The following is a 25,013-nucleotide window of genomic DNA, read 5'->3' on the forward strand; positions in this document are numbered from 1 at the left end:
TATTGAAACAGTGTAGGGAGAATTTTCATAGAATCATCACTGCAAAATGCTCTGAGGCTTCTCTACAGCAATGATAGGAAAAAAATCTATTTGCTGATTTTCCAGGGTCCAGCCTATGACAAAAATTCAGGTACAACTGTCATCATTTAGATTCGAAACTCCAACAGACACAATTCTGTAATTGAAAGACTACTTGTTCTTCTTGTTGCATACTGGCTTTCTGAAAGGAACCTAAATAATCAGTAGAGTAGAGGTATCCAGTTGAGAGTGGCTTACAAACTGAATTTTCAGTTTTCTCTCATTCAGACTGAGCTCTACTTGAGAGTGATTAAAACATGAATAACTTTTTTTTTAAGAAGCTGAATGTTCTGAGCTGTATAACTTACCATCACAGTCCCTTCATGTACAACAGGGTTAGCTGAAAAACTTCAGCCAATGTTTCAAATCTGTAAATTATTTTAGTTACTAAATGCCAAATTCACGAGTTCCATTTTTGTCTTGGGAAGGTTCTGCTGTAAAACACCCAGTATTTCCAATTCCTGCTGAAAGAATTTAATGAACTGGATGGAGTAATTCTTGGGACAATGAGGTGACTGTGAGGAATTAAATGTTTCAGTGTCAATAGGTACAGTCTTGCTGTGACCAAAATTCTGAGAGTTTGTTACTGACTTCAAGTGGCAGACAGATGTAGCCCCATGTTACACATACTGTATGTAGGATTCAGCTCTCCAAACAGATTCTCCTTTCCTCCATCCCACTACTGTCATAATCGATTTGTTGTTAGAGAACCAGCACTTACTGGGACACGTGCTGTCTTGTCATTCAAATGTATCGCTAAAACTATGCTAGTTTTAATTTCTCTTTTGAGAGTTTCAGGTTGAGGTGTAGGTTGGTCCTTCAGGGCATGAGCCAAAGTCAGTTAAATCCATATGAAAATGTTAATAGACTGAAAGAGGTTTTGGATCAAAGGTTTCTATAGATTTGGATGGAATGGATGGCCTCATTTAATAGGAGAGAACTGCACTGAGCATAAAAGACAAGGCTACAACCTCAGGGATGTGATGAAATAGATTATGGTTACCTTCAACATGGCAAAACTGAACTGCAAGGTACAAAAGGTGTTTGCTGCACTGTTGTTTTAACTGGAATAGGCTACCATCTCTGAATTTGCAATAAGTATTTAAAATAACCTACACAACTAATAGAGTATCTAACAGAAATGTTTTCGGTGGGTTGTTTTTTTTTGCTACGGAGTTCCCCAAACTCATGGATTTAAATACAGGATAAAACCACTATCCCCATCAAACAAACAGAACCTACAAAAAATTAGAATTTGTCTACATTTCTTCTTTCCTAAACATATACCATTATGCAGTATGATCTCCCCTTCATAATAGAAGTGCTAGCTGAAATATGACTCTTTGAACAAGCTGTTTCATACTCCTAGTCCACTGCAATGTAAGTTTGCCAGTTAATGAAGGGCACAGTTGCAAATAAAATAACTAATGCCCTCCCGGTAGCTCTGTTTATTGGACTCTCATTAATTCCCTATCTCAAGAAAACCATCCTACTCTAAGATGCCTAACACATAAACACATAAGCATTTTAAAGCTTATGGCCACAATTCCCTATCTGCTTCTCTCCAAGAAACAGCTTTGAATTGGCAGTGTAGCATTTTTAATACTATTTCTTTTGCAGCAATTTCTTCTCCCAACTCTTCTACATAAGGTAGAGAGGGCTATTTCAGATTAAAAGTAGGAAAAGTTGGTTAACTTTGGTGAAGGAACTGGATTCAGTCAGTACTTCAGTATATGTTGCTCTTACCTAGAGCCTTGCATCTGCTTCCGTTGAGGACAATGTCAAGATTGTCTGGTGTTATCAGTTACGTCATGCAGAGCGATGCCGTGACTGAAAATCTGGAGACTAACAAAAAGGGCTTGTTGTTGTTTGATGCAGTATAACTCCTACTGACTTTGGTAACAACAGGTACTCTGCACTTCTCAGGATTGCATCTGCCGTTTAACAAGGAAAATCATCTGAAAGTATATTTACTGAAAGACAATAGTTTATTTTCTAGCAAAGCAACCTTCATTGATCCAGTTGGAATTTATTATTTTATTTTTGTCATCAGTTTTTTTTAAAAACAAACCACTTTGACTTACAGTAAAAATGTAGGAAAAATATTTGATTACCTTCCAAAAATTAGCTTTGATTTACTCTTGGAAGATAATGTGGTTGGTATGTTTTCTCAGGATAGCCTCTATCTATTTCTTTCTGTGTGTTTTAAATGGTTTTAAACGTTTATGACTTAAAAGGGGGTTTAATCTCTGTCTCTTCTGTGAAATCAGATGGTACACAACTAAATATGACTCCTCTTCATAGTTTGCTGTTCTAGCATAGCCATAAAATGTATCAATGTATGCGTATTTATGAATAACTATTTGATGACACTTTAGATTATATATTTAAGCAGCCATGTCAAAACTTCAAAAGTAGATGGCTTCAAAAGTAATGTCATAATCATAACACTTGCAAACTATTTTACAAACAAACGGTGGCCTCAGCACAGATCTCATACCCTTACCAGTAGTCCAAAGCCCACCTTTTCTTTAAAGACCCCAGATAACATTTGTTTTGCCATTGCTTCTTTTCCTCTTATCAAGATGTATTTGAATAATGACAACTACCTGTGACTCAGTCGTCACCATTCATCTCACAGAAAAGCAGCCTTGGTACTGTACCTCTAAATTATATCTTCATCGGTCTGAACTTGTGTAGCATTGCACATTCAAGCACGGTCTACGTCTGGGAGACGAACATTTCACAGCTGATATCGTTGTTTTCCCCCTGGGACCGCCTCACTGTTCAGAATGACTTTTCTTCACATAATGTATCTCCCATACATGTTCTAACTGCATTTTTCTTTCTGCCTTTTTGCCAGTTTATCACAGTATTGTAGGAATAGCCATGAAATTAAAAGCTTAATATACTGATTTGCAGTCCCAAGGGGAATTTACATTAGAAGTGAAGTTGTTATTATTTACTGAAAAGTGGTGTTATCTTCTTTTTTTATTATTATTCTATTCCTATGATAATATGATGTTCCATGTAAATTTTCATGTGCTGGCATGCCTACAAGTTAATAGTGTAACAGAATGCTCAGCTCTCAACATTAGGGTGTTTTTAAGGTGAATTGCATTACATATGCCATCTCTTTGCAGAAAGAATATGGGGTTTGGCAAAGCTACCTGCTGAGCAACATAATAAGATTTTTGTACAAAGTACAAGTTATTGATTATTATTGTATTTTATTTTTCTATGATTTCCTAAGAGGCATTATCAGGTCTTACAGATGGGGTAAGCCTGTTTATTAAGATATTTATTAGCAAATAAAAGTTACAGTACTGGTGGTTATTTTTGAGTTAATGGTGTTTGTTTTGCCTTAGGTTACTAATATAATGATACACAGTGAAGCCTGTCATACATGATCATGCAAAAAAACCCCAGCTGCTTAACACAGGGTGGTGTACTAATAAAGATGGACCGGCAATATGTTCTAACACTTGAGATGCTTCAGGGTGTTGTTGTTTTTTTTCCAGCTAAAGAATGCTTAATCATAGTGGCCTCTTCTGTGCTTAACACTGAGCATTTATGCTCTGATAAACGCCTTGACAAAATGTACATACAGTTATCAGGAAAAACTGTACCTATTAAAAGTTCCAAACTACAGCACTTTCTCCTTCAGAAACACTGGGAATCTGAATTTTAAATAGAATTTAATGTGCTATTAAGATTCGGCAGTACTGTTCATCCTCCTTATGGTGGTTCACTGAGCCACTCAACTCCTTCTCTACTGTTTTTCAAAACTCTCACTGACAACTGCAGTTTTAATGCCATGGCAATACACAGTGATTCACAAAGCAGTGAATGCCATATACAACAATAAGACCCTACCTCAAAAAGTTTAAAATTATAAATAGCTTTTCATTTCATAACATCATATGTATGCAATGCAGAACTGAACAGAAGCATGTGTAGATTAATAGGAAGTGAATGTCAGATGTCTACAGCCCATTAAGTCCTGCATATTTTACATGGAAAGAGTTTTCTCACTAAGGACTGTCAGGTTTAACACAGTGTATATCACGACGAATTAATATTTAATTTTAGATCTGGCTACAGAAATGCCTTTGCCATTCTTTGTTCTTCATTGAGTTTAGAACTAGTTCTTAGATACGGACTGATTTCAATATAGAACGTAGGAGATGACACCCTCCTCTAACACATACTTACCCTCAACCTGATTAGCTTTTAGAAAGTGCTTCAACCCAGAATTTCACCGTGAGATTTATGCTACTTGCTTTTCCTTTGATGGCTTATAATGTCACTATGAAGGAATCTCATCTTTTAGTCAGAACTTGTCTGGGTATCAAGGGACATCAAGAAATTATGATTGCAGTTTACCTCAAGCCTTTAATAATAATGGAAGCCACAAGAAGAATTAGAAAGCCAAACAACAGACAAAATGTTTGTAGTATTTTTAATCTTTGAAGTTTAATGTGAAGCACATTATAACCAGGAGCTTCTGACTTAGGATTTTTAGCAAAAAGAACTGTCCATATCGCTATCAAACAGCTACTGCTACTGCCCTCACTCCTCTCCCCAGAGCAGAAGTTGAGACCGTAGACTGAAAGCTGTGTTAAGCATACATGAAACTAGATCAGAGTTTTTCAAAATGAGGGGTGGATCTCCATGAAGGAAAATTGCTTCTCAAGCCAAAAAGCAGTACAGACCGTCTTGTGGGAAAGGGAGGCAGAACTATGCGCTCCATCCCTCACTCATTGCTTATCTTTGTTCAAGAGTGAAGGACAAACCTAAAAATACGTTAAAAATCTGGAATTACAGAAATATCAGATTGTAGTGAGGGGAGTGTAAGGGACTGACTTGTTCTGGCTAGTCGGCTTGCACCGTCATGCTGTGAGGGCCGAGTGTGTGCCAGCACGCTGAGCTCCCCCCTGCCTCCACTTCTGCTTGACGGTGCAGGGTCTCACCAGGCCCTGCAGTGTAGGGGACCAGTCTGAGCACGGGGAGCAGGATGTGAGCAGTCTTTTACATCCTATGAATACCTCAACAGAGCTCAGAGAGTGAGGAAAACTCGTGCTACCTGTCCAGTTAAAAACAGGAGTCTTTTTAGCTGCATTTGGCACACACAGCAGCGTAGCAGGTCACAGCCCTCACTTTTACAGAATTGAGAACAAATTTGGCAGCTAAATCTACAACGCATACGTATGTGGTAGAAAAGACATCAGGTTTTAGTTTTTATGTATTCCTGTTTGGGGGTCATTTTAAGCGATTTAATTAATCTTAAGTCTGTGCAGCAGAACTAGAACCAGTCTGACTGTACATGAAAAAAAATTACTTGAAGTGTATTTCTAGACGCTAGCTTCTAAACAAGGCGCCTTCTTCCCACACCCCAGCTGCTGTCATTACCCAAGTGACAGAGGTGGATTTAAGCTTTTCTCTGAACATTGTACCGCACCAAACTGCCCGCTTAGAGAACAGGAGTTGCCGTGATCACCTTTGAGGGCGTTATTAGGCTTTCCTTCCTAAATTAGTTGTGAGCCTCAAGAGGATTTATCTGAGCACTCTTGTTGCAGCTGTGCAAGAAAGAGGAGCAGGGGGCAGGAAAAAAATGACAGAGGCGTTGGGCCCAGGGGATGAAATGGCCGCGGTGCGTACGTGTGACCAGTGTGCGCCCCCTGCCCGGTAGAGGTGAGAGGCGCCCGGGCACAGCAACACGCAAAGCTGCCGTAGGTGATGAGGTTCCCGAGCGGGCGGCCCCGGCGCAGAGCCCGGCCCGCACGCCGCTGCCCTCACCGCCGCCGGCCGCTGGGGCGGGGCGAGCTGGCCGGAAGGGGCGGGGCTGCCGGGGGCGGGCAGGCGGCGAAGGGATTGGCGGGGACGGGGCGGCGGTTTCCTGGGCAACGGCGGAGGCGGCTGCCGGTGGCCGGGCCCGGCCGACATCTCGCGGGTTGAGGTCTGTGCTGCGGGCGGCGGGAAGGGGAAGCGGCCGCCGGCCGGTCCTGGCCTCCTGTGGGCGACCCCCGTCCCACCGGCACGGACCCCTCCGTCCCGGCCTGGGCGGGGGGACTCGCAGCCGGGGGCGGCCCTGCCCGGGGAGGCTCGGGGCAGGAGCGCCCGCTGCGAGGGGTGCTGCTGAGGGGGGAGTTTGGCGGCGGGGAGGGGAGCCCCGTCCTGGCAGCTGCGAGCAGCCCGGCCGCGATCCCGCCTGCGGCCCAGGCGCGGCTGGCGAGGTGCCGAGCCCTGACTCCTCGCCCGCTCACCCCGAGCGCGGTGGGAGGTGGGGGTCCTGCAAAAAAAATAAACTAGTTAGAGTTTGAAATAATACTAATCCGCAAGGGCCTCCTGTGGGTGGCTTGGGCAGCCTTGGTACCTCAGCGCTTGCGTTTGAGTGATCCACGTGAATTAAACGGACTTTTAGAGTCGTGTAGCTTGGCCGGGACCTCCGCGGGCCGTCCGCTCCGATCGCCCCCTCAGAAGCGCGTCGGGGCTGGCGCTCTGTGCGCTGATGCTTCAGGCTCACCGTGCTGGGAACCGGCGTCGCGGGCAGCGATGCTTTCCCTGGCCGCCGGTGGGGGACCGGGGACCGGGCCGGGGTGGCTACGCGCTCGCCCCGCTCCCCTCCGAGTGCCTTACGTGACGGCTTCGTCCTCGGGAGCTCAGCTGCCCGGTTAGTCACAACAAGCGTTAAGCGCCGGTGCCTCAGGCCTACAGTTCTTGACAAAGGCCTGTGGAGTTTGACAAGTTCCTGGACCAAACTCTTACCTTAAATTTCAGGACGTGTCTAACATATGCTGTATAGCATAGTAGGCTCAATATCAGATGGCAATAAATGGGAACCTGAGCCAGCTGTAACTGCTGTAACTCTTCACAGCTGAGAAAAAGAACAGGAAAAAAGGAGCAGGGCAAGAAGTCAAGGGTATGTTTTCCCTGTTGTATTTTTAATGACTTTGCCAATTGTTATGACAAACTCGTAGAAAAAATGCCTATAATTAGAATGTGGCAAGGAACTGTTGTCAAAGAATGTCTGTTCAGGCTTTTGGGTTTAAAAGTGAAGCCCTAGAAGTATCTTCTAAATGCGTTCATTTTCTCCTTTTCCATTTTAAGAGTACCTGCAAGGTTGGGGTTTTTTTTTAGACCTTACTGTCTAGACAATATCAATAAAGCTCTTGATTGGACTAAAGCGTAATGTGTTTTGGAACAGGGTTTTTTCAGGTTAACTTGATAATAAGCAGTAAGCCTTAATCTGCTTTCAGAATTGTATGGTTATTAAACAAGGAGTGAGACATCAAGCAAAGGGAGTTAGAAGAAAAATCATGATATTTTTTTTCTTTGGGGGAATTGCTATAACTAATGGTGGGCTTGTTTACTCTGGTGACAACTATGTGTAGCTGTTACGCACATAGCCACTCTGTAGATCACTACCAGTCTTGAATGAAGATGCACTAGATAAAGCTTTAAAAAGGATCTGTATTAAAAAAGAAAAAAATCATACTGTAAACAAAGGTGATGGCTTACATGACTTTATTAAATTCAAAGATTTTAAAATTATTTCTATTAAAATGCTGTTAATCATAATTTTGTAATTAGTTAGCGAAGAAGAGAGACCAAACACTTGTAATAGACATTTTTTTCCTCTTCTTCCTCCTGCCATAATTCTCTGGAGTAATTAAGACTGCAATCCGAGTTGCCCAGTGCTGTGTGTTTTTTCTTTATTAAGAGAAAAAACAGCCTTCACCACTCCATAAAATTCCTCTGGCATTAATTTAAATGCTTTATTATTGAATGCATCACAAATATTTCAGCTGTCCGATTGCTGAAATTATTCTTGGTGGAATTCATTCAGGATAGACAAGGGTTATCCTCTTTGCGAGGTATATTCAGCCAGGTACCACAAGGGAACGTGTGATGTAAGCTCCTTTGAATATGCTACTGCCAGGTAACTTAAATCAGTGTCTGGGCAGGAGTAGGAGTTTGGCATCTACCTGACATGTGGGTGAATGTTATGGTGTCTGGCTTCGTGTCTCTTAGATCTATTAAAATCAGTTTCTGTTTGTAGTGAAGGAGTTCATAATTTACACGTGTTAATATTGACAATGACTGTTGCAATTAGCATTTGAATTGAACAGACAGAGGGTACTTTATTTGCTTCAGGGTTCAGTAAATTACATAGCAGGTGCTGAAGAAGGGAAATACTGTTTTGCTTTGTCATCTGAACTATGAAAACTGACTGGACTACTGATGATTTGAAGTAAAATGTAAGAGTCTTCCTTTTTTCGGTTTGGAAGGTAAGGAGGCATCACAGTTGTGCTCTTATTTGGGCTGCTCAGAACAACAGTATTGCTACGCAGTGAATGAAGGACACAGCATTATATAGACAGGGCTATAAACAGCCAATCTACTTTTGTATCAAGGCCTCTTCGCTATAATCAGCTTATACTCCATTTGCTTAGTATACCAAGCAAACCTGCTGTGACAGTGTTTATACAGTGTCTTATTCACACTGTCTTTTAAAAGTTTAACAACTGGTTCACCACATGCCCGCCTACGGTGCTAGCGCTGCCGTACATGTAATGGTTTTCCAACGGCTATTTCCTTCTCTGATTTTCTGAACAACAGGTGATCCCTGTGTATTTGAGCCGGAATTATGGGATTGTTTGACAAGCTAGCAGGATGGCTTGGGCTGAAGAAAAAGGAGGTTCACGTTTTGTGCCTTGGCTTGGACAATAGTGGCAAAACAACAATCATAAATAAACTTAAACCTTCAAATGTAAGTAAGCTTCTTAGTTCTCTGTTGATGTTTTTACTGCAGAATTGATGTTTAGACTGGTTTTGCATGCTGTTATACTAAATGTGATCATGGAAAAGATGTGAAGAGCTTTTACATTTAGTACAGTGGAATGAATGTATTTTCCAACTAACTAAAACTAGAAGTAAGCATCCACATGCATGTTAAGAAAACATTTCCAAAAAAAACTGTTAATATGGCATGTTTTTCTAAGATCACCCAATAAGGAAGGGTTTATGATGGCTGAAATCTGGATCTGAATCAGTTTAAGTCATTTAAATAATTGCTAGAGGATTGCAGTTATGAGTGATGTGTCGAACATTTGGGATAAATACAGTTGGTATAACAACTTGTACTTGTTTATGTTTATCATATTTATTTTTATCTCTTCCTGAAAAATAATAGGTATATAGTAAATAATAAAATAGGAAATAATGTGAAGATGCACACTTAATGGTGACTATTTTTAAAGCAGAATAGCTTTCAAAAAAAGTATCATTTCTACTTGCAGTTCACTCATCCAGTGGAAAGTGTTTCAGGCCACTAAGAGTGCATAGTATTCTGAGCAAAATGTAAAGTAGGATTAATTTGTTTCTAGGTGTGTTTATGGACTAGAAATGAATGAAATAGATGAATTCCGATAGACATGTTCAAAGCCAGAGGCTTGTACATGTTGGTTGTACGCATCTCGGAAACCATGATTTCTGCTGTTTACATCAGGACACAACTTTTGGTTTTTAATTTCCATTGAACTTTTCCTGAAGAGTACCGCTGGACACTGTTTGAAAAAATGTAATGTGGTAAAGGGTCCGCTACTTTTCCATTCCTGGCAATTATTCTTCCACTGAAAATTAAACAGGTTTATAAAGAAAGGTTATAAACTGCTTACTCTCTGCTGCCAGTTGTTTGGGGGAAATTCTACAATTTGTACCAGGCAAAGTATATATTTATGTACTTTTTGAGATCTTTATTGTAGCAGGGTTTTTATGTCGTGCCTTAAGCAGTGAGGGATTCCTAACTAGAGTTGAACTCAAACTTTAAGATTTATCACAATAAAAAATAGGTATGGGAGAAGGTCCCAAGGGAATTACACAAATAGAATAAATAGAATTTGTTTCCTTTACTGTAAATCGTGTAATGAGAATTTACTTCTGAATGTTTTCATTTCATGTGATGTTTTAGGAGGGTAGCTTTGCATACTACTCCTGTAAGTCATCATTGTAAGACATGACAGATTCTCCAATGTGCAACAAATGTCATTAGATCAGACTTGATGAAATTGTTTATTTTTAGTAAGTTCGATGGACAGATGATTTTGAGCTCTGAATCAACTCAGTCGTCTTAAGAACTGCTGCTTTGTCCTAGGAGCAATATATTAGGTGTCTGGCAAATAGAAGTGTTTCTGCATCTGTTTGCAGTTGTTTCTTCTGGGCCTGATAAATACATTTGAAATAAATGTTAAAGAAATAATACCTCTTCTGCTCTGCACAAATCTTCCCTTGGAGACCAGAACCGTTGACTAAACTGTTTATGATGGTGGAATGCCATTTTCGTAATTAAGCTGCAGGTGAACAAGCTAAGCTTGCTTCAGTTGTATGTGAGAAGTCAACTGCTTATAGATGGTGTTTTTACTAAGGGACTCTAGAAAGTCTGTGAAACCATTGCATGTGACTTTCTTGGATGGCTCTGTAATCTTAAGGAATGTGACCTACCTCTCTGCTCAGTATCGATGCTCCTTAAAGAAGCTATTCTGTTGTACCAACATAACTGTTAGGTTCCTTGGCTAGCTCAGCAGTAAACCTGGTTATCAGACACATCTATCAATAATGCTTTATGTTTTGGCCATTCCTCTGTGGTAAATGGTGATTTCTTCCTGTGTTGTAGTAGTCTGAATAGAACTGTGGTTAGGCTGCTGTGTAATGTGCATTGCATAATTCTCTCCATCAAGTCGACTCCTCCAGCCAGTGGATGGAAGCTGGGAGTATGGCCAATCTAATATCTTAATAGAAGTATACCTTCTTTTATCCAAAAGCCTTAGGGTATCGTGCAGACTTGTTTGGGTTGACATTGTGATTTCCAAAGTGCACAAATATTGTGATCTTTGATCTCAGTCATAATCCTCGAACTGTTGTCTTCCATATTAACCCGTCCCCTGTTTATTTCATAGGTAATATCCACACATACATGAGTACAAAGACTAATGTAAAAGGTAGAACCTAGCTCCTGCGGCTAAAATGTCTTCAATGCTCTTCTCCAATAGCATTCACTGTATTTCCTAGAAAATACAAAACCTTGATTTCTGAATTACTTTAATTTCTGGGAACTTTTTAAATATAATGTTTCTAGATTTGTAGAAAGTTTTATATTGCACAGCTTGGGGGAAAATAGATCTGTAATGTATTCACGTTTCAAATATATTTCAATATTTACATTTTCTAACTTGATTGTAAAATTTGTACTTCCTTTTCTTTAAAGGCTCAAACTCAGGACATTGTCCCAACAATAGGATTCAGTATAGAGAAGTTCAAGACCTCCAGGTAGTAGTTTCTTTTATTTTCTCCATTTAGCAGTAAGCAAGTAATTAATATACAGTAGTTGTACTTGATTACCTCTTTCAGTGGGATGTAACTGAGTGTAATGTGTGGTGATGTAATGGCACGACATGCAGTTTGCTGAAATGCTGTAGTACCCAGGAGTCCTAATCATGATCCAGGACTGACAGTGTTAGAATATTAGAATATATTGTATGTTTTGTGCTATTATAAATCTATATATGTGAGGAAAAAAAAAAAAAAAAAGAAAAAAGTAAAAATATTCTTTTTGCAGTAGTGTGTGTCTGATTTGTGCTGTTAAGAATTTCAGAATTGGGCACTGTTACATTCTTGAGGAGAGACAGTTGCTTATTATATTCCATTAAGCGTTCTTACTGGAGGGACTCTGAAGACATTGCAGTCTAATCTCATTAAATGAAAAATGGTGGCTACAGTGTTAGGAATATAAAGATGTCAGGGACAAAGGTCAGAAAAAGGAGGAAGAAATTGTTAGTTGAATGAAGGCTGAGATTTAGAAAAGGAATGTTGTGAGACAAAGATAGTTCAAGGAAGTAACATTAGCTATTATTTTATTATTCTGTAGCCTTCATGGTATATTTTTAATGGGTGTGGTTAGTCTTCAAGCAGCATGCCCCACTGGATGAGAGATCTGCAAGAAAATTGGTTATTCCTTGACCTGATATGTGGGACTGATAGGTTTCATGTTTTTAGAGGAGGCTCCACAACTCTATTCTGTTTCAGTAAAGCACATGGGACATATTTGTGGTTTGGCTGTGTGAGAATGTAAATTGATTTATATTGCTTTCCTTTATTCTTATTCTGTAGTAGGCAAGATGATCTGCAAATACACTGTGTAGAAAGATTAAAAAAACAAACCAACCCACAATGCACCCTAAAACCTCATTAATTTAATATTACAATCAAAATATTGCTTGGGGGTTGCTAATAACTTTACACATGGCAGAGCAGCTAGTCCAGAATCAGATGATGTCTGTCTCTAGAGTAGAAAGGATGTCTGGAGAGCTTCCTTTTCTAAACCTCCTTGTTTTGGTGAGGCCTCCACTTGGAGAGCTATCTGGAACTACCCAAACCAGGAAAGGCTAACTCCAAAGTCAATGTTGCCTCTGTAGGCATGTCAGGAGTGGATCAGAATTTTTTGTCATGTTCCTTAAGTTGTCTTGCTGTATTTAGCATTTGGGTGAAATCTCAAAGTTGTGAAGCCTACTCTTTGTAGCTTGGTCAGGTCACCTGAGGTAACCTGTTACTACCAGAATGTGATTTTTTTTTTTTTTTTTTTTCTTTTTAATGAAGGTGGATTTTCTATTTTTTTTTAAAAAAAAGAGCTTTTATTTTGCCTACAGAAGCCTTTGGATGTTACTGGTGCCTGTCTAGGGACAGAATTTAGACAAGCTGTGGATTTTAAGTCATGGCTCATCTGAATTTCATTTACTCAGCATTATCAACAATATTCAATACTAACATGATAAAGAGAGGCTGAATGGGAGCTTATATTGTATTTGATGTAACTTTTTACAATTGATTTTGTTCTTTTATTCAGAGAATAAACAAACACACTTTCCATTGTGAAATACTTCTATAAGACCACAATACTGAGTAGGATAGCTTGAAGGCAGATAGAGTAACGAGAGTTCCTTTGGGAATCATTCTCAGTTGATTAGGATTAAAGTTGATCTGGCTCATTTCTGTCAGGGTAGCAAAGAAAATAATTTGGGTTTGGGTTTTGTTCTTTGTTTCAGTGCCTCATACACTTCTTTTCTTTGCAGCTTGTCTTTCACAGTGTTTGATATGTCAGGTCAAGGGCGATACAGAAACCTCTGGGAACATTACTACAAGTAAGCCTGTCAGTTATTTTAAAGCATTGCTGTTCATATTAGCTGTTGTGTACGTTATGTGAACAGAAAGAAGTATGATGATAGCTAGTGGTTAGGAATCATTCAGAGAAGACTTACATCTGGTGTTTGACAGAAGGTCATTCTGGATAAACCTTTTCTTTCTGTTCTAAAAAATGGAATTTTTTATATGCTGTTAATCAGCATGCTTTTGGGGACATCCTGTTGACTCAAAGGTTGAGGGAGTGTACTAGGGATGGGATTTAAATGTTGAAAAGTGAAAGCCAATCCTGTAAGAAAGCACCAAGATGAGGTAGGTTTCCTATTTTATTGTGCTTCTGTAGGTAAGTGACTTAAAACCCAAAAGGTACTGGCTGATGGCTGAGATGTTTAGAGGTGAGGGAGATTAACCTCAGAGAATGAGGCATGTGTAACTAAGAACTTGACCAAGTATTCTTAGGTTTTATCAAACAGGCTATCAGTTATAACACTGTGGTATTGCCTTATTGGTAATAGACACCATTTTCTGGTTTTCTAACTACTAATGGAACTGGAATCTTCGTTTATGTTGTCTCATTGTTATTCTGTAGTATCTGATGCTGATCTAAATAAGGTCAACAGTAGTAAACCACATAGAAATAGCTTGCAGAAATAGAATGGAGAAATTCTGCAGATTGTAATACTGATTAAATACTAATATTTCATGTGATAGAGTTTAAAGTATCCTTTAATTGATGATTCATCTCCTTTCTGGGCAAAATATGTGTTAGCAATCTGAAAACTTGTTGTGTAGGTCAAAGATCTTAATTGTTCAAGAGTGTTAGATGTATGTCTCCTAGATCTTTTGGATTTCAATAACTGATGCCGTTAGGCTGCTCTCAAAATGCTAGCCAAGTGCTTCATAAGCAAATAATTTTTCTGACTCTGTATTTAATTCAGTAACTGATCCCTTGTGTGGCATAAACTGCTTTTTTCATTGTAACAGTAAGGGAGTTTCTTAGGTAATGCTGACAGTGAAATGTGCGCTTGTATCCACCTCTGTTCTTGACCCAGTGCAGTAGTCACATATTTAAGACCAACTTCTAATAATAATATAAAAATAATAATGTTCTGCCCAGTTTATAAAGTTAAGCAAGATTTAATTTTGCAAGAATTGCAAAATGGCAATCAAGTATCTGAGTTGCTTTGGAGTACTTGAAGCTTGCCCTTTTCTTCTGTCTGTCTTGAAACTCTTTTCTAGGATGTCCTCAAAGTATACTTGTTGTAAGTATATGTAAGTTTATGTTGTGTCCCTATTACTTGTTTGTGAAGTTATTTTTTTGTAGTAAATACATGCTAGGACTCTGATTCCTCTAGAAAAATACTCATAAAAATGCTCATAAAAATTACTTAAGCATTTTCAGCTAATGTGCAAAAGCTTTATTTGCTGCTAAAGTTCTTCTGTACTCCAGAAAAGAATGGACCTTCTCATACAATCTTAGACTGGTCAAGTTATTTCTGTTTTTCAGTAGGTCTAGGACTGTTTCCTACCAAAATAGGAAGGTAGATGGTGCTGAGGAGTGAAGAATGTATCCATAACGGTGTCTCAGTGAAATGTAAAATGAACAAGAAGTGAATATTACGTGAAAATGTAAATTAAAAGTACTTTTTGTGGGTGTTTATAATTGTCCATCTGAATTGGTCAGACTCTATTTTGCTTTCAAATAAGTTTCAATAAATGGAACATTAAGTCATAAAATCAGTAACAGCCTGAAATAATGAGTTGAATAGTTGTATATATGTTATGACTGTAGACATATTACCACAAAAATATCTTAATAATTTGAAACAGGTGAAAGTTTTTAATCTGCTATTCAAAACAAAAGAAATATCCTTTTAAAAGTTCATCTGCATATGCCTACATGTTAAACACCTGTAGACAGATAGTTTTTTCTCAAAATATCATTGACCTTTTTCTAATAAACTTGGTTTAGTGTAGGAAATAAAGAATTTCTACAAAAACCTGCCTTGGGATTTTCCTTGTCTGACCACACTGTCAGAATAGCCGTTGGTTATGTTTTTGGAGTTCATTTTTCAGCCTCAGAAGTGAAATCAAACTTTTCTGAAGGGTCTGTGTAGACTGAACTTTGTCTAAGTGACACAGCTAACAACCTCATGTTTCAAAAAAATTATGCAAGTTATTAAAAGACTGAATTTCAGAATTAAGACTGGATTCAAATGTTAATGGTAAATAACACCAACAAAAATTAGAGGGGAAAAAAATCAGGTTTGTTTGCTGTTTGGTTTTTTGTTTTGGTGTTTCTTCTGAAGCCTTAATCACAGTTTAAGAGAACCTATAATTTGCCTCTTTGCTCTTTTTATGTTATGCAGAGAAGGCCAAGCCATTATTTTTGTCATTGATAGCAGTGACAAATTAAGAATGGTTGTGGCCAAAGAAGAACTTGACACCCTTCTGAATCATCCAGGTGAGGAGGCTTTTTTCCCCTTCTGTCTCCATATTTGTTATGTTGTCTTAAGAAAAACCCTTATATGACAAATTCTGCATTCTGAGTACTTTGCAAATATTTTAGCCATTCATGAATACTAGAATAATAGTCTTCAATAAGTTTGGGGGGGGTGTTTATACCTATTGACACTTACAAACTGATCATACTTCAGTTGGCTACACTGAATTGGATTGGCCTCTTATTAATCAATATAGATCAAAAGTTGCATTGTTTTGAGAAATAATAGACTTTGACCCTTTGGAAGCTGGAGAGCCTCTATGTGCTGCAAATACATACAAAAAAGTGTCTTCCTGTCTGGATTTTTCCATGAAGACAGCTAATTCCTTTAATGTAACTTTACATTTCTTTTTTTTTGTCTTCAATATCTTTTTTTATTATTATTATTATTATGCTTTAGCCAGAAATAAGAATGGATAATTATACCAGGATACATGGGTTGGAAGACGATATGAGAGGATTCAAGACTGGGTGGCTGGGTTTCGTGGGTTTGGTTTGGCTTGGCTTTTTACATGAAGCTACGCTTCTTTAAGTAAGTTCTGAGATTGGTCAGTTTTTTTCTTCTTTGCCCATCTCTATAGCCAACGTTACTGGAATGTTTTTGTAAGCAATATGCAATTTTGACTTTCAGCACTTCAGGTAGTTACTCTGACTAACCAGATTATAAAACTTATGTGCAGGAAACTTAAAAGTGAAATAATCCTGTAATTTGTTATTTATTAAATGGGTAGAGCCTTAACTTGTGGGGTTACCATGCTGAAAGTATGAAAGGAGAGGCCGACTTGCATTTCTAGACAAAAGAAGGAGTATGTGATAGGGACAATTACATTACTATGATTTTATTTTCTATAAAGACTGCATATAATACATTAGTTCATCCACAAAAATGCTGTAGCTGAGTGGGTATGGGCTTGCTGCACCCTCTTAATTTCATATTCAAGGATACAGGCCACTTCAAATGCAGACACTGAAGACAGTCTTGCAAAGGTCAAAGGGGAGGGTGAGGTGAACCAAAGGGTGCAGGTGGGTTACATAGAGGCCAGGTAGATTTGTACCAAAACATGTATTAACCACAGTGGTGAAAGGTGATTCTGTTGGTAAAATGGAAACCACATCGGACCAAGGGTGGGATGTAAAGACTGCTGTATTAAGTTACTGTTTTATTAGAAGGCAAAAGAGTGAAATGTTAAGACTGGGGAGATGCGAACTAAGGTAGGGCTTTTAATTTAGGCATTAACAGGTTGTTAATGCTGATCTAGCAGGTCAGCGCTGTTCAGGTGTTCATGTGTGTGTGTTTTCTAGTTCTGAAAAATCATGGCCATGGCCACCTAGTATATTCCCTAGAACTAGGAAGGAGCAGTTGTGTATTTCTGCCTTGGAGCAGCTCAGCTCAAATGCAGCAGCCCTGTTCCTGTTTTATCATTTTGGATTTTGATAGGTCACATCTAAGAGAACCAAAGAGAATAAAAACTTCTTCTAATAATAATGTTTGATAAAAGAAGCTCTTAACCGAATCAATATGTAACTGTTTTACTGTATCTATATTTTTATTTGTATTACTGTTCTGCTTTTCTTCCTGCATATCCTACGTTCTCCCCATCTATGCTTCTGTCTCGGTGAACCTCCTGGAGTGGTTTAAGTCTACATGTTTACTTAAGCTTTAAATGGATGCAGGGTAACAACCTTGAATCAATCTGAAAGTCTTAGCAATCCTTCAGGAAAACAGTTCTCTCTGTTTATGCCAGACTTGCCTGAGGTTGTCTGGTGAAAGGGAATGTGTACTGGGGTTAGAAGCTGTACTAGCTGGGACTGTTTTGTGATTCAGAACAAAAAATTATTTTTACTTATGTAAGTGGACAATGCATTCTACAAATAACTGCTTGTTTAACAATCACTGTTAGCATATTTTTTAATCAAACTTCATTCTTCAGCATTTTGAAAGATGGTAGTCTATAGATTAATTATTTTAGATACTGACTCTTGGGTCACTTGACCTCCAGCACATGCTTCTAAACTAAACTGAAATTCCTGTGAATTTGAAATTCTTTGTATAAAATTACACATCACACATATCTAGTGTCTGGGATTTTTTTTAATGTGTTAACTCATAGCTAATTGCAACTAGAAAATGTTAGCTTTCCATTAATAACTGGGAGGGGAGGGATACTGTGTAACAGGAAACAACATCGTAAGGTAGGAAATAATGTAAATTTCTGTGGCCACCACTTTATTTAGCAAAAATCTTTAAGTATACATTTCTGAGTTTACGTTGGGTAGGTTGTGCGCCTTCTTAATTGATTTAAAAAAACCACTAAAAACTCTCCGATTAACTTGGCTATTTGCATATGTGTTGTCAACTAATTTCCATGTTTTTAATTTATCTGTAACCTGTAACCTGTGGGTACCACGTTCCACTTTAATTATACTATAGAGATTTCAATCAGGAGATAGAAAAACTGTTTAACTGTGGAATCAAAGCAGGTTTATTAATGCTCTCTGCTTGTATTTTGAGGCTTTTGATTTGTGTTAGAGTATATCAAAGGAAAAATAGCTTCAGATAGGGTAAATACTTGTGAAAATTGTCAGCATTTTGGTCAGCACTCATGATCTCTGAGTATGGGTAGATAGTGTTATCTCCACTGATTTTGTGGAACAGTTCAGTAGAGATTTTGAAAAGAACATAATTAGGAAGGTTCAAACTGCTTCATCATTGACAGTTTGTTGAGTTTTCAGAGTCTATATTTGAAGTTTTTTACATAAATTCTTAGTTTTTCCTCTGTGAAATAACTTTTCACTATTTTAAAAAGAGCCTGTGTAGCCGTTTTTACCATAGGGGGGCTTTAAGTTCTTTTCACATCACAAACTGATTGATAGACTTTCTCTAATCCCGTAATTCATCTTTGTTTAAATAATATTCAGAACTCTTACAGTTAGTCTTGGTGCTGGTATCTTTTTGGGGAGTTTTACACCTGTCATGTTGAAGAGAGTATGCTTTGTTTCCTTCCAGTGACTCTCTAACTTTTGTGGTAATCAGGCTTATGCTTTTAAATGTGTTAAGTATGCCAAAAATTGCCAGTGTACTTGGTTTGGTCTGTAGTTTACCCTGCTAGCTGAGAAGAGCTTCTGAAAAAGAAGCCCTTCTTCAAGTGAAGACAAGATAAGGGATGTGCAGACACATGCATCTTTTTCCTGTTTTATAAAGTGATGGATGCCCTAATCCAACTACTGTTGTGAGGTTACGAATGAACACAAATAATTTTTCTGTCCTTTTTACACATCCAGTCCTCACTGAAGAGAGATGTGTAGTATTTGTAGGCCGTTGTTGATCTCCTGTTCCTCAGCTTCACCCGCAACTTACTTACATTTAAAGCTGTAGTTACATATGCTAGGGGGAGAGAGGGTGAAAGATCCCAAAGCTTGGCAGAAAGTTTGTAAGCATTCTTGAAGCGTGCATCAGAGGCCATGTGACCCAACGGTATGCATTTTGGTAGGATACAACTTTCAGAGAATTGTAGTTACAGGTGAGCAAAACATCTTCCTGTATTGTTTGTATCTTATTACATATAGAAATTAGTAAGTGTTGCATAATGCCATGATAGTTCTGTTTCTGCTCATACCTAGATATTAAGCACCGTCGACTGCCTATTCTCTTCTTTGCTAACAAGATGGACCTCAGGGATGCAATATCATCTGTGAAAGTATCTCAGTTACTGTCATTAGAAAACATTAAAGACAAGCCCTGGCATATCTGGTAAATTTTCTTTTTTTCTACCCTTTTTATTGGTATTATTTTGTACATTCATATTTTAACTCTTATTGTCCCACTCAGTGTTATATAACATAAATTAGATCAACCAGATAAAATGCAGTGCTGCCATGTGTAGTAGTGATATTACAATACTTGCTATCAAACTTGTTTTAAACACACAATGCTTTCATGTAGACTGTGTCTTGAAAATTTTCACAAATACCCAAATAACAAAATGGAGGACTACTAGTGAAATCAGAAAGTAGTGTTCTTATCAGAATAGCTGCTATTACTTTTTGCTGGGAAATTGAGTTGAATTGTTATCGGAGTGCTGCTGTTAGTTTGTCTTGCAAATTTCAGAATATCAACAATAATACCTTTCGGTTGTTTTTTTCCCACTCTGCAGATGCTTTAGTAAAGCTACTGTTCAAAGGCCATTGAGTAAACTGTTCTTGTGTGAATTCAGAGGGGCACAGTACTCTTTGTACCATATAATGCTTGAAGGAATTGTAGGAGCTAGCGTCTCTTCTTTCTGAAGGATGTAAGCTTTCATGTAAATAGAAGGATTTTGTGCCAGTGTTCACAAGGAAAAAAACTCTTCTTTTATCAAAGTGTTTTACAGAAGTTAGATTTTTGTCTTCTTGAAGTCCTCAGATGCTGTTAAATAAAAGTTGTATCAGTAGCTAAATGCTGCTGGAAAATACAACTTTCATTTTAGGCTTTCATTTTAGGCTTTTTAATATTAAACTTGATTCCCTGGGTGTGGTGTCCCAGTGGAGTCACTGCATTTCATTTCAGATGAATTTCCAGGCTCCTTGGAAGGTAATTTTATAGCTAAGCACAGTAACAGTTCACATTCACTGCTGTGCTAGATTTCATGAGCTGAAGAATGAGGGGCCTTTAGACAGTTGTATCCCTGTGATTCAGAAGGTTTTATTTACACTGTTCTCAGTGTAGCTTAAATATATCAATCTTAATGTGGCTTAATATATATTTATAACATACACTCCTATAGTTGCTGCTACAGTGAAGTGTGTACACGCTATACTTTCTTCCTCCGGTACTCCAGCATTCTTGCTGTGTATAGGAACTGCGTGGGAGGACAGTTGGACTAGATGATCTTAAAGGTCTTTTCCAACCTCAATGGTTCTATGATTCCTCACTGTTGTTATAGGTAGTAAACATCTTTTATGGTACAATCTGAGGAGGGAGTTATCTAAGGGGAGTTGTCACAGAACAATGCAGCTGGCTTGTGTGGGAGCTCTTCCCAAACCCCTTATGTTCTAGGAACAATTCCTCTGCCTTGAAACTGGAATTAAAATAGATCACATCTTGAAATGGTGTTTCCAGATTAGGAAGGTACTCCAGAATATATTATTTGAGAAGCAGCCTTCTCCATGTGAAGAAAACTTAAGTTAACTGTACTTGATGCTACTTTGCAGTTCCATAAATTACAAGTATGATGATGCTACTAAACCCTGCATTTTTACAATGTTTTCATAAATTGATTTGTTTCCTTCAGTGCCAGTGATGCTCTTAAAGGAGAAGGATTACAAGAAGGTGTAGATTGGCTCCAAGGTATATCATACGTAACTCTTTTGCTCTATTTTCATTCTCCAAAACTTTTTCATTTTGTAAGATTTTTTTTCTTTACGATTTCCTTTGTTTTCTTTCTGTCCACTTCTGCTGTCAGATCAAATTACAGAGTGAGTACTGATGTTCTATCTCATTTGCCTTTCGTTTAGGTCCTTAATGTACACAAAACATCGTGTCAGTTTCTCTGACAAAACTGTATGAAATATTAATGCATAATCTTGCAGGGTAGCACTTTCTTGTCAATCATACCAGCTCCTGCACTTCAATTGATTATTGTCGTAGTTCAGTTTGTTCTTTATTCTTCCAGTCCTGTCCCTGTTTTACATAACTTAATGTTATGTACCAGGAAATGGTGAAAAAACAGACTAGAAAAATAAGCAAAACACACAGACAAATACATGAGTTTTGATTATTCAGCTTAAGTTCTTTAGAGTCAAAATAAGAACAGCTTACATCATAACCATCGTAGAATATGCAGATACCTATAGCCACATAGAAAATACCAGATCCAGCTTGGATGATGTAGTACATACACATTTTAATTACAGATTTAGTATGGATGCCATATATCCTTCTATTGTATGTTGGTAAGAGTCTGGTCTCCTTTGTCCTCCCACGTACCGCTAAATGTATAGAATAGTGAAGTGTGGTATTGTTTTGGTAGACTCATTCCAATTTTAGATCCCAAATTGACGTTGCTTCCACTGTGAGTGTATGAGGTAGCGTAGTACAATCGGCATCCGCGTGAGGGTTTGTGTGACGGCATGTTCTGTGCTGAGGCAGCCGCTAGATGTCAGTGACCGACCAGAGCCAGTGCCACTGAACTCCGTTCCTGCAAAACGCACCTAAATAACACCCAGCATTGTCCCTGATTTAACATATTCCATTTATCTATGGATACCAGACTGTCCTTTCTAATTAGAATCCTTACTGCTAATTAGAAAGAGATGGTTTGTTTTACTGTGTTATTACAGAATACAAAAACATTTGGTCATGTTTTCAGAGAAAGGAATACTAGCCATAAATAGTCTTTACAAAGAAATTTACTGCCCTACAGAAGAACACTGATGCATCCTCCACCATCTAAGAGTTCTGTGGTGAAGAACAAGCATCTTACTACTGAGTTTCCTTCACTCCTGTATGCTGCTATCATAGAGGCAGATTCCAGATCACGTACTCTCCTAATTTCAGGCATAGTTCTGATTTTGCAATATTTTCCCGTGATTTTCAATATCTCTGCTTATCTTTGAGGAGCCTTCTAAGTTTCAGTCAAATTTTGAGTTGATGGTTTTGTACATAGCTTCAAGCTACTTAAAAGGATCTCAAATACTTGTCTAAATATTTTTCTGACAAAATATTTAAGTTGTATATGTAGATTTTTAAGTACAGTAAGGAGGAGCTTCTGTATAGCTCTTCATAGCTCTTCACTTCTCATGGATTGTTAAATTGCTTCATTTTCTCAGCTGAAATACTTCATGGATGAGCTTTATCTAAAAATTTCCTTTAACTCCCTGCTTCGTTGTCCCTAAAAGCCTAAGAGGGGTTGGGTTTAAACTTGTATTGTTGCCTAAGCACTTGCAGTTTGGCAGTTATACTTTTAATGGATTAAGACTTTGATATTTCAAGAACAAATTTTTACTACGATTCTCCTCCTTGTTTGTAGAGCACTAGAGAGAACTGTTTGGAACAACTCTTAAGTTATAGTGGTCCCCAAATGACAGCCTGTGGATGCCATAAAATTCAGTGGAGGAAATGACACCTGGTTAATGAATGCACAGCTCTCCTCATCAGCAGCATTGCTTTCCGTAGTTACCTTTTGCATACTCAAACTAGATAAGGGGCAACAGGGGCAGAAAGTTTTGCCTTTTTCCCCCTAGTGAAGGCTGCGTTTGCATATTTTCCTATTTTGTAATGGGGTTGCTATTGCAACAACACATCAGCAGGGTAAAACTAACCTGTCTCTCGGCAGTTTAGACCCAGCTCACGTTCCCTATTAGTGGGGCAGATTATGCTGACTTCCACATTCTGTAATGGCGATGCAGTACATTTATGTTAACGAAGGAAAAGTTAGAAGTGAATTGAGAAGTGGCAATCAGGCCACAATGGAGAAGTGCAGCTACTGAGAGCAAAGAAGCTTTCATGCGAGTTATTCAAAAACAAACTAAATCCTTTGCTATTGGGGAATTAGTTCATGTTCAGTTATGTGGAAGCTGAAATGTGTACAAGAAATTGAAATGCATACTTCATGAAGTAAACTTCCAGGCCTTATTTTCATCAACGTTACCTTATAAGCACAAAAAAGATAAAAATTGAATTATGTGGAAGAGTCTTGCTGTTCAGTTAGCAACATTTGGGGGAAACAGCTTGGCTGGGGAGGAGTTTCAGAAGTGGATGAAAGTTGAAAACAACGCTTACTCCATTGTCCCCCATTCTTGTAACTACACCAAAACATCTGTTGGTGTAGTTCTGTAACCTGAACAACACTGGATTACATTTTCAAAAAGCAAAAGATATTAAGAATTCATCTCATGTTAAGACTAACTTTCTTTTTATTGACAGATCAAATCCAAGCAGTGAAGACGTGAGAGATAGATAAATGATGTATGGCGTTCTTTTACAAACTTTGTCAGTAGGTGTACAAGTTCCTTGGAGAGGAAGAATGATATAAAGAAAATGAACCATTCAGTTAAAATATACTGTGTTGACTTGTTTTCTTTTAGTATCTCTTCCAGGAAAACTGAATGTAGGCAACATAGCACCTCAGGTATACACATTGATGAATTAAATTGAATCTTGTGACTGGAGACCACATTTTTTAAAAAGTTTTGTGTTACCAATAAACAGCTGCATTCATATGAGTTTTAGGTGATGATTAGCCATCAGGAAATGCCCTCTTTTCTGGGGGGGACACCTTTTGACCAAATGGAAATATTTTATTTTCCTGAGCAAGAATAATCACTTCCTGAAATACAGCTGCATGAGATACCTAAAATGTGTAGGTATTTCTGCAATTTTTTTACTGTAAAGTTTGATGTTGGGTTTTTAGTAACCATCTACAATAGGCTTCTAAGGGAATATTTTAACTAAAGATATAAGTATTCAGATGTTGTGTATTTGTTATAGAAGGTTGCAGATGTTTTTAAGGAACTGCTTTTAATGAAATGTTATGAATTGGTTTTGTGATGTGCCATGATTATATTTGCATTCCCATCAATAAAACTTCAGATATAAAACATGCCATAGTGTGGTTTTTCTAACTTAAATATGTTCATTGATAGTCTTAACATCTTGGAAATTTTTGGTTTTCTGTTAATTTTGTTTGGAATTTGCCCATTTTCCAATGGAAATAGCACTGCATGCTGTAATAAAACGTTTGCAAAGCTTTTTTTTTTTTTAAACTGCATATTTATTACACTTTCTAATAAACTGGACTGCTCTTCCAGATATTTAAGGAGCATATGGTTGAAAGTTAAGGGACGGTTCACTAGTTCTTTGGATCATTAATATGAATTGTGTTTTTTACTTCTGTTGTGTATAAAAATGGTTTTACTTTTAAGAATAATTTTTAATAAACTTTCTGATTTCAAAGATGTACCATAGGTAACAAATTAAGCCAATGCTAAGAACTTTTTGTCATGCCACCTCATCCCCTTTAATCCCTCCTACCTTGTCCAAGAAACAAGCAGCCTGGCACTGGGAATGATGAAGACTCTATTTAACTGACTAGCTCTTTCCTGTGGGAGATGTAATATGTGAGTCCTGCAAAAGCTACCTCCCCATAGCATATAAAATACACAAATGTTCTGTAAGCATGCCTTTTAGGGCTCATTTAATAGAGGAATATTTGGAGCAAAGGGACCTTCCTAAAAGGGTAGAAGACCTTAATGTACTTTC

General features: G+C 38.1%; 1 protein-coding gene across 5 annotated transcripts; it reads left to right on the forward strand.

The window, feature by feature from the left end:
• Positions 1-5,935: 5,935 nt before the first annotated feature.
• Positions 5,936-24,618, forward strand: ARL6 (ARF like GTPase 6). 5 transcript variants are annotated; one of them, XM_074899797.1, is made up of 10 exons: positions 5,945-6,037; positions 6,859-7,000; positions 8,701-8,851; positions 11,345-11,409; positions 13,206-13,274; positions 15,642-15,736; positions 19,397-19,526; positions 21,046-21,101; positions 21,217-21,229; positions 23,679-24,618. In XM_074899797.1, exons 3-10 carry the CDS (start codon positions 8,729-8,731, stop codon positions 23,713-23,715), a joined length of 588 nt encoding a protein of 195 aa, XP_074755898.1. In that variant the 5' UTR covers positions 5,945-6,037; positions 6,859-7,000; positions 8,701-8,728; the 3' UTR covers positions 23,716-24,618. The 5 variants fall into 5 exon arrangements, with proteins under 5 accessions (XP_074755888.1, XP_074755906.1, XP_074755916.1 ...); XM_074899787.1 differs by lacking the exon at positions 6,859-7,000 and having other exon boundaries at positions 5,936-6,037; positions 23,679-24,617; XM_074899805.1 differs by lacking the exon at positions 6,859-7,000 and having other exon boundaries at positions 5,936-6,037; positions 11,345-11,406; positions 23,679-24,615.
• Positions 24,619-25,013: the final 395 nt, after the last annotated feature.

This window comes from Athene noctua, chromosome 1 (assembly GCF_965140245.1).
Source record: "Athene noctua chromosome 1, bAthNoc1.hap1.1, whole genome shotgun sequence".
Taxonomy (NCBI): Eukaryota; Metazoa; Chordata; class Aves; order Strigiformes; family Strigidae; genus Athene; species Athene noctua.

What these genes read in the sequence shown, in the direction of transcription:
- ARL6 (XM_074899787.1), top strand. Translation starts at nt 8,729, where the DNA reads ATGGGATTGTTTGACAAGCTAGCAGGATGGCTTGGGCTGAAGAAAAAG. An exon ending in ATAAACTTAAACCTTCAAAT is followed by an intron (nt 8,852 to 11,344) that starts GTAAGTAAGCTT and finishes TTTTCTTTAAAG; the next exon opens with GCTCAAACTCAGGACATTGT. An exon ending in AAGTTCAAGACCTCCAGGTA is followed by an intron (nt 11,410 to 13,205) that starts GTAGTTTCTTTT and finishes TTTTCTTTGCAG; the next exon opens with CTTGTCTTTCACAGTGTTTG.